The sequence below is a fragment of the Eschscholzia californica genome, unplaced genomic scaffold (genome assembly GCF_041429995.1).
Source record: "Eschscholzia californica isolate CP2 unplaced genomic scaffold, dmEscCali1.0.p SCAF_4, whole genome shotgun sequence".
In the NCBI taxonomy this organism is placed as follows: Eukaryota; Viridiplantae; Streptophyta; class Magnoliopsida; order Ranunculales; family Papaveraceae; genus Eschscholzia; species Eschscholzia californica.
The window spans coordinates 8,036,594-8,046,536 of record NW_028238461.1 but is presented as its reverse complement, the minus strand read 5'-3'; the positions used below and the strand labels follow the sequence as shown (position 1 = coordinate 8,046,536).

Below are 9,943 nucleotides of genomic sequence, written 5' to 3'. Positions count from 1 at the left end.
AATCAAATATGCGAACAGAATTTAACGAGGTTCGGCTTTAAAGCCTACGTCCTCGGGCGAACAAGAAATCTTTATTGAAGGATAGATGAAGACGACTAACACAACCCGCAAGTTCGTCCCAAGATGGTACCGTATAGAAATTAACCTTCTATACTAGATCTTTGACGACCGAGAAATTTAACACCGCTAAAAAACTATGAAAAATTTCTCTCACTCTTGCTCTCTCTCTAGCTCTCTAAAGAAGAGTTGTTGTTGCTTGTGTTGGTGTTGTGTTACAAAGACTCAAGACCCCTATTTATATAGGATATCAAACCCCATAAAAAGGAACTTTGGTTTCTAAATTACTTTGGTGCCAAAATTTAGAAACCGCCTATATGGTGCCACTAAACCTCCTATTCAATTTTTAGAAACTGCCTCTTACATTGCTATTGTTGTTCCGACGGTTATTGGTGGGGTTTTATTATTGAAATTTTTACTCAAAAGTCCAAAAAATGACCCTATAACTAGGATTTGGCCCACCATAGATTATTATAACTTGCAAAATCCATTTTTTCAAAAATAATCCTAATCCAACCCAATTTCGGATCCCTAGGTCACTTTTCCCATCTCTAGGAAGCCCATACTTTAAATAATCCCTACTATACCCTTTATATATATATAAGAGAAGATGCCTGAGTTTTTTTTCCTTCCATTTATACCTCTTTCCCTTCTCAAAAATTTCTTTTTCCCTCTTCAAAACTTTCCATCCATTTTCACTCTCCTATATCTGCTCTCTCCTCCATAAGAGAAAGAAATCTTTCCTTCCATTTTTCTCTCTCCTCTCTATCTCCTTAACAACTACTAAGCTACACGGATCCGGAAAGTTTTACAGGTTAGAGTTTCCTTATCTTCATCCCTTCATCTTCATCATAAACCCTCATCTTCATCTTCTTTGCATTTTGCTTAAAACAACATAAACCCTCATCTTCATCTTATTTGCACTTTGCTTAAAACATCATAGACACTCATCTTCTTCTGTAAATTTTCGTTTCATAAACCCTCATCTTCATCTTCTTCTGTAAATTTTCGTTTCTTAAAACATCATAAAACTTTCTTCTTCTTTATTTTTTTTGTTTCATAAAACTTTCTTTCTTCTTCTGTATTTTTTTCATCTTCATGATCTTTATCATCAACACCATGATTTGTTCCATGAACCTTCTTTAGTTTTTAGAGAGTTTGTGTTCATCTTCATCATCATTATCACCAACACCATGTTTTGTTCAACCATATTTTGTTCAACCATATTTTGTTCATTAAACCTTTTTTGTTCTTCATCTTCATTTTGTTTTCCATTTTTTTCTTTAAACTTTGTCTATATGAAATTTCGTTTGGTTTTTACACTCAAATTTTGTGACACAACAAGTTATGTCCTAAGAAAAGTCCAATATGTTTTCTGTTTTCATAATTTTCATGTGTATAGTTTTCATAAATTTCATGAAACATATTTTCACTTCCACAAACACAAATTCCTTTGTTTAGAGTATTTTCTGTTTTCGGAAGTATATACTCATGTTTTCACCTTGTTGTGATTTCATGTTATCTGTTTTCATATATTTCATGAACATATTTCCAATTCCACTAACACAAATCTTTTTGTTCAAATTATTTAATGTTTACAGAAGCATATATTGTTGTGTTTATAGGTAGTAAATATTGTCTGCGTTTTTCACATAAAAACTCTTCCTTTTAAGAACATTACATTTGAATTTGTTTTTGTCAGTTTGTTAGGATTTGTCTTCGAACCAACGCATTTTCAGAAACATAAAGTTATGTGTTCTCAGAATATATATTAATTTGAAGACATTTTTTCTACAACACTTGCATATGGAGGTTGACCTACAACCAGATCAGGGTGAACACATAACTTTCAGAAACATAAAGATTTTAAACACCATTAATGAGGTTTTTCTTGATGTTTCTAGAAATTTCATATCTGAGTATTACTTCCTCATTAATTAATTTCTTATATAGTGAACAAGTTTTACAGAGTTTTTTGTTTAAGAATTCAAAAAGTACAAACTTAGATCTATTTTTCGGGTTCTCTCTCTAGAAATTACGTTTTAGTAGATATTGATGTTTAACAGACAAATTGACAAGTATTTTAAGCATTTTAGAATATGTTGTTAGCACGATGTTAATACATTGAGCAAATTGAAAAATGTTTTTTGTATTTTTATAGTTGTTACCATCAAAATCCAAATTTCTGTTTTCATAAATTTCTTGAACATATTTTCAATTTCACTGACATAAACTTTTTTGTTTAGATTATTTACTGTTTACGGAAGCATATTTTGTTGTGTTTATAGGTAGTAAATATTGTCTGGGGTTTTCACATAAAAACTTTCTTGTTCATCTGTATGTTTTCGTTGATGTTTCATGTTTTTCAGATTTCATGTTTTTCAGATTTCATGTTTTATTTTACTTCTTTGCAGGTTTGGACAAAGAAATTGATGTGCTGAAAGCAAATCAGGTAATTTCGGAAACAATTCCTTTTTGGATGTGAACATATTCAGACATGTTTCCATTTGATGAGCCAATTTCTTTTTGGATGTAAACATATTCAGATATGTTTTAAAATACCTAAAATGTGTTATTTGCATATGAAACTTTGTCTGCATTAGACAACATCTGTCCTGTTGTGCATGAAGCATATTTTAATATGTTCAGATAATAAGTCATACATTTTGTGAAATATTTTACTTTGTTCAGATAATAAAATCGTTTATATGTTCTTCAAGGTTAAGGAGGAGCTGGAACCAGAGAGTGAAGAAGAGACAAGATTGTTACAATTCAGTGAAAAGTTGGTTCATCAAGTGAATATGAAAAGTTAGTTTTTCAAGTGAATATGGAAGACAAATTAGGAAATTTATGAATATTATCTATTTTGCCTTCTACCTAATTTTAAGATGTTTTAACTTTTATTTCTGTACTCCCTAACATTTAGTTTTGTGTTCGAGTATATTATTATATCATCAAAAATATTTCCCAACAAATTAGGTTTTGTTCCAACCAAATTTTCAACATCAAAAAGGTGTTTGAACAAATCTTTGGTTGTTCTCAATAATTCTGTAATCCCGAACAAATTCATATATGCTCCAAGGAATTTTACAACCTCAAACATATTTCCGAACAAATTAATTTTTTGCATGAAGAAAATTTACAACTTCAAAGATTTGTTTGAACAAATCTTTGTTTGTTCTCAATAATTTTTTGTTTCCGAACAAATTCATATATGCTCCAAGAAAATTTACAACCTCAGAAATATTTCCGATCAAATTAGTTTTTGCATGAAGAAAAATTGACAACTTAAAAATTTGTTTTGACCAAAAAAACATTCGCAACCAAAGTTAAGCAAATATTAAGTATATGCTCCAACCAAATATTAAGTTTTTCATGCCAGTATCATAAGCCAATTACTCTTTTAATTAATTAACTTCAAAATGAAGATCCTCAATATACATTCTCAGACCAGTTAACAACAGAAACAGATTTATCTAAACAAATCTAGATATGCTCTAAGCAACTATTAAATTGCTCCACCAAATATTAAGTTTCTTCGACAAGTTTTATATTGTCTTCCATATTCACTTGAAGAACCAACTTTTCACTGAATTGTAACAATCTTGTCTCTTCTTCACTCTCTGCTTCCAGCTCCTCCTTAACCTTGAAGAACATATAAAAGATTTTATTATCTGAATAAAGTAAAATGTTTCACAAAATATAGGTCTTATTATCTGAACATACTAAAATATGCTATATGCACAACATGACATATGTTGGCTAATGCAGACAAAATTTCATATGCAAGTAACACATTTAAGGTATTTCAAAATATATCTAAATATGTTTACATCCAAAAAGAATTTGACTCATCCAAATGGAAACATATCTGACTTTGTTGACATCGAAAAATAAATAGCCCGATCCAGATGGAAACATATCTGACTATGTTGACATAAAAAATAAATAGCTTCATCCAAATGGAAACATATCTGACTCTATTGACATCCAAAAATAAATAGCCTCATCCAAAATGGAAACATATCTGAATATGTTTACATGCAAAAAGAAATTGACTCATCCAAAATGGAAACATATCTTAATTTGTTGACATCTAAAAATAAATAGCCTCATCCAAATGGAAACATATCTGACTATGTTGACATCAAAAAAATAAATAGCTTCATCCAAATGGAAACATATCTGACTATGTTGACATCAAAAAATAAATAGCCTCATCAAAATGGAAACATATCTGACTCTATTGACATCCAAAAATAAATAGCCTTATCCAAAATGGAAACATATCTGAATATGTTTACATGCAAAAAGAAATTGGCTCATCCAAAATGGAAACATATCTGACTATGTTGACATCAAAAAATAAATAGCCTCATCCAAAATGGAAACATATCTGAATATGTTTACATGCAAAAAGAAATTGACTCATCCAAAATGGAAGCATATCTGAATTTGTTGACATCAAAAAATAAATAGCCTCATCCAAATGGAAACATATCTGACTATGTTGACATCAAAAAAATAAATAGCTTCATCCAAATGGAAACATATCTGACTATGTTGACATCAAAAAATAAATAACCTCATCAAAATGGAAACATATCTGACTATATTGACATCAAAAAATAAATAGCCTTATCCAAAATGGAAACATATCTGAATATGTTTACATGCAAAAAGAAATTGGCTCATCCAAAATGGAAACATATCTGACTATGTTGACATCAAAAAATAAATAGCCTCATCCAAATGGAAACATATCTGACTCTATTGACATCCAAAAATAAATAGCCTCATCCAAAATGGAAACATATCTGAATATGTTTACATGCAAAAAGAAATTGGCTCATCCAAAATGGAAACATATCTGAATTTGTTGACATCAAAAAAGAAAGTGTTTCCGAAATTACCTGATTTGCCTTAGATGAAACAGATTTCATAGTTGGATTTTTAGTGATTTTCCTTGATGTTACCATAGCGTAAAAACTTTTGCATAATCATAATTGATGATTACATATCAATGAATGTAAAAAACAAATCAACCATGATAAAAAATCATTCTTTAATGTAAAGAAGAAAAAAAAAAAAAAGTGTTCCAAACACTAGAAATCTTCAATAGAATCCTAAATATCAATCTGTAAAATATATTGTTTCCACTAAATATAAAACATAAAACCCTAGATTTCTACATTATTGGCTAATGCAAACAAACTTTCCATTAAATATATTGTTTGCACAACAGGACATATGTTGGCTAGTGCAGACAAAGTTTCGTATGCAAGTAACACATTTTAGGTATTTCAAAACATATCTAAATATGTTTACATCCAAAAAGAAATTGGCTCATCCAAATAGAAACATATCTGACTATGTTGACATCAAAAAATAAATAGCCTCATCCAAATGGAAACATATCTGACTCTATTGACATCCAAAAAGAAATTGGCTCGTCTAAAATGGAAACACATCTGAATATGTTTACATGCAAAAAGAAATTGGCTCATCCAAAACATAAACATATCTGAATATGTTTACATGCAAAAAGAAATTGGCTCATCCAAAATGAAAACATATCTGAATTTGTTGACAAATGAAAAGTGTTTCCGAAATTACCTGATTTGCCTTAGATGAAGCAGATGTCAAAGTTGGATTTTTAGTGATTTTCTTTGATAGCGTAAAAACTTCTGCATAATTAGAAATGTTGATTACATATCAATGAATGTAAAAAACAAATCAACCATGATAAAAAAATCATTCTTAAATGTAAAGAAGAAAAAAAAAACATGTGTTCCAAACACTAAGAATCTTCAATAGAATCCTAAATATCAATCTGTAAAATATGTTGTTTCCACTAAATATAGAACATAAAACCCTAGATTTTTCACCTAAAAATCAATCTATCAAATATATATTGTTTCCACTAAATATAGAACATAAAACCCTAGATTTTTCACCTAAAAATCAATCTATCAAATATATATTGTTTCCACTAAATATAGAACATAAAATCCAAGATATTTCCCAAACAAAACCCTAAAAGTGTTCAAACAGATTGCACTTTTTCACCCTAAATATAAAGAAGAAAAAAACCCTGGATTTTTCACCCTAAAAATCAATCTATCATATTGTTTCTACTAAATATAGAACATAAAATCCATGATTTTTCTCAAACAAAACCCTAAAAATGTTCAATCGGTCGAGAAATGCTAAGAGATTCGGTCGAGAAACGCTAAGAGATCTTCCAAAATGGGTTTTGGTTTTTTGGAAGGTTTAAACTGTTCAGAGAAAGTAAAGAGAAAAACTAGGAGTGGTAATGGTTTTTGGGAAACTGTTGAGTGAGAAGTTGGAAAGGTTGGGTTGTTTTTTTAAGAAAGTTTAGGAAGAGAGAGAAACTTTTTCAGTCACATCTCAAAATCATTAATTTTGGGCGGGAAAAGGGGAAAGGATATAGGTGTTACTTTATTGTGTAACAAAGGGTAATCTTGTACTTTCGCAGAGTGGGTCTTTTTCTCATTAATATTTAAGACTGGGCCTGATCCTCTCTTGAGTCCCATGTTTTGGGCTTAATAATAACCGGCCCTTTATTATTCTTAGCAATATCTTTGTGTTTATTCAAGAGGAAGAGATGGATGAGAGCTACTACATATGGTGCTCGTGCTTCAAGTAAGTCAATCTAAAATTCTAAATGATTCTTAAGGTTTAATCAATTACTTTATTAGCCTTCATTTAAGTTTGACTCACAAATTTGTGCTACTATGTTTTAACTTCTAACTTGGGGGAGATCAAGGCAGTAATTCATGGAGCTTTACACACTCTTTAAGCTATGCCAATTCGTTTATAATCTTGGGTTATTTTGAAAAAAGTTGGATAGAAGTCTGTTCTTGAACTTGAGATTATTTGTCCATATTTGGGAAGATTTAGTCAATGTCACTGCCTGCCCTGTAAGTTTTATTTAATAAAATTCCATTTTTCACCCAATCATAAAGAGGAAGAAAAAGAACATTTTGTCGAATATGCATTTCTATCGCTTATATAGGTCTTATACTAATCTAGATAAACCAAATCCGTTAGAATAATCTAGATAAACCAAATCCGTTGACAGAAATTTGTGCTTCTACTTCTGAGGGAACACTCGCAATTGTGTATGTGTCCGAGTTAAAAATTGTGCTCCCGCTGCTTGGTGTGAACAAGAAAAGTAACTAGTTTCCATTTAGAAATGGGAGTCCCCCAGGAAGAGTTTCTAATTACTCGATATTTGCTGCGTTTGTGTAGATGATGAGGATGCATAAGTAAGTGCAGAATCTTTGCAATTTGACTTGGTAACAGTCAAAGTTGCTACAACAGATTTCTCTGCTGCTCATAAACTTGGTGAAGGTGGATTTGGTGCAGTTTACAAGGTAAAACCATGTATATCCTTAGGAAGGAAATTAATATATAAATATATAAAACGTAGATTGACCTCTTATATATTTATAGGGTGTGCTTCCTCATGGGCAAGAAATAGCAGTGAAGCGTCTCTCCTGTGGTTCTGGACAAGGTTCACAAGAATTCAAGAATGAAGTGGTCTTGTTGCATAAGCTTCAACACAGGAACCTTGTCAGGCTAATGGGTTTCTGTCTCGATAACGAAGAAAAGATACTCATCTATGAATATGTAGCAAATAGAAGCCTTGACAAGTATCTATTCGGTGCGCCCTGTTAATCCTTTTCCTGTTAGCACTATCCCACATATCTTCGGCATTAGAATTTGTAAGGTAGAGAAATTCCGGCAATGCTTTCCCTGCAAGCCGTTTCAAGAATAGAAGGGCCCAATATCCTCCAACATGACTTGGTAATGTTAGCCCTTCATGGAGGGGAAGTGCGTTGTGATATGGATGGGAGGTATTAGCATTATCCCACACCCCTTGCGCATTAGAATTTGCTTAAAGGGCAAATAGATATTAATCATGTTCTTTTTTTACTAATCTAACAGAGCTGTAAGGGCAAATGAGATTTAATATCTTTGTGTACAAATAGATGAGTTAATATATATATATATATATATATATATAACTATTGATTGATTCAACTTGCCATTGTCATCTATGCCATTGATTGCAGAAGGTGATTCTAGTTTGAGTACTACTCTCTAACACTTTGGAGCCTGAAAAGTTTGTTCAAATAATATGTAGATTCCTCAAGAAAGTTGCTTTTAGATTGGGAGACACGCTACAAAATCATAGAAGGGATTGCTCGAGGCCTACTTTATCTTCATGAAGATTCTCGCCTTAAGATTATTCACAGAGACCTTAAGGCTGCCAATATTTTGTTGGATGAGAATATGGGCGCTAAAATTGCAGATTTTGGCTTGGCTAAGCTTTTTGTAGCAGATCAAACACAAGGAAATACAAGTAAAGTAGCTGGAACATAGTAAGTTCTGCAAATGTATTAAACACACGTGACACATACACGCACACTCAATGTGCGCCTACACACACACACACACACATGTAAGGAGTTGTGCAGTATTTGGATAAGTCACATTGATGATTATATGCAGTGGTTATATGGCCCCCGAATATGCATTGCATGGAATATTTTCGGTCAAATCGGATGTATATAGCTTCGGGGTTTTGATTTTCGTTAGCGGAAGAAAGATCATCACTTCCTATGAGACTACTCCATCCGAAGACCTCTTAAGCTACGTAAGTATATAAACCCATTGATGAAATACTACACAGACTCCCAAATTTTGGACTTCTCAAATTCTGAAATTTGTACTTGATGAATCACATTTACTCACAGGCATGGAAAAAGTGGAGAGAAGGTACAAGTTTAGAGCTGATGAATCCGCCCTTGGGAAAGAACTTTCCGAGAAATGAAGTTATGAGATGCATTCATATTGGATTATTATGCGTTCAAGAGAATATCGAAGATAGACCCACCATGTCTTCAGTTGTTTTAATGCTCAATAGCCCGTTTGTTACTTTGCCGCCTCCTTCACTACCAGCGTTTTTCGAAGGAAGTAGAACCCGATCAAGTACAGTTAGCAGAGAACAGGATTCAAATCATTCTAGGAGCAGTGCCAGAGCATCAAGCTCTTCTACCAAGTAACATCTTATCTGTGAAAAAGTCATACTATCTTATGTTAAGAAAAGTATACTACATTTTTTTCTTATTGAGAAATTTGTAGTGATAGGGTTCTCCCGGTTTCCTCCGTTGTTTCACAGGACTGTTATTCAAAACAATATAGAAAAAGATGGTAACGATTAGACCCCTCAAAGAAATAAAATATATAAGGTGGTCGTGGACTCGGAGATTGAGCAAAAGATCGGAGATTGAGCAAAAGATCCAACAAACAATATAACACCGTGGACTCAGAGATTGAGCAAATGATCCAAAGTTTGGAGGTCAGCGAGAGAGGAACAATGGAAAAAAGAAATAAACTAATGCTATAAGAGATCACAAGTCAAAGTCTACTCTAGACCTTTACGAAATCAACGGTTTTTATTTTCGAGTCAACTCACTTTCTCTCTTTTGATGCAGTTTCTCATTATCGAGGGATTTCTATTTGAGTTAGGCTGATATCATTAGATAGGTAGGCTGATCTCTGTTCTATCCTACCAGGATCCGAAGTAGGCGACCATAGACTGAAAAGTTTTTAGTTGAAGGAACGTCCCTGGTCAGCGCATTTTTCAAAAGTGAAAGCGAATTCCCCTGTTGCACTTCTTAGTCTGTCTGGACAATTGATTACTATTTAGGTTTGGAATAAGTCTACTTTTGTAGTCTCTTTTATTATTAGAAAAATATTACAGGTGCTCATGTCAAAATCATGACAGTATATTTGTGAAAATTACTATATTACTCTTGTACTTTCGACGAATTTATGAATTTTCCATTACAAA

At 32.2% G+C, this 9,943-nt stretch overlaps 1 protein-coding gene across 1 annotated transcript; it reads left to right on the top strand.

Moving 5' to 3' along the window:
* Positions 1–5,307: 5,307 nt before the first annotated feature.
* Positions 5,308–9,943, top strand: LOC147542250 (cysteine-rich receptor-like protein kinase 10). The gene is made up of 7 exons (XM_086637966.1): positions 5,308–5,341; positions 7,360–7,457; positions 7,537–7,747; positions 8,231–8,468; positions 8,599–8,743; positions 8,844–9,148; positions 9,269–9,943. The coding sequence occupies exons 1-7, from the start codon at positions 5,308–5,310 to the stop codon at positions 9,309–9,311; spliced, it is 1,074 nt and encodes a 357-aa protein (XP_086494092.1). The 3' UTR covers positions 9,312–9,943.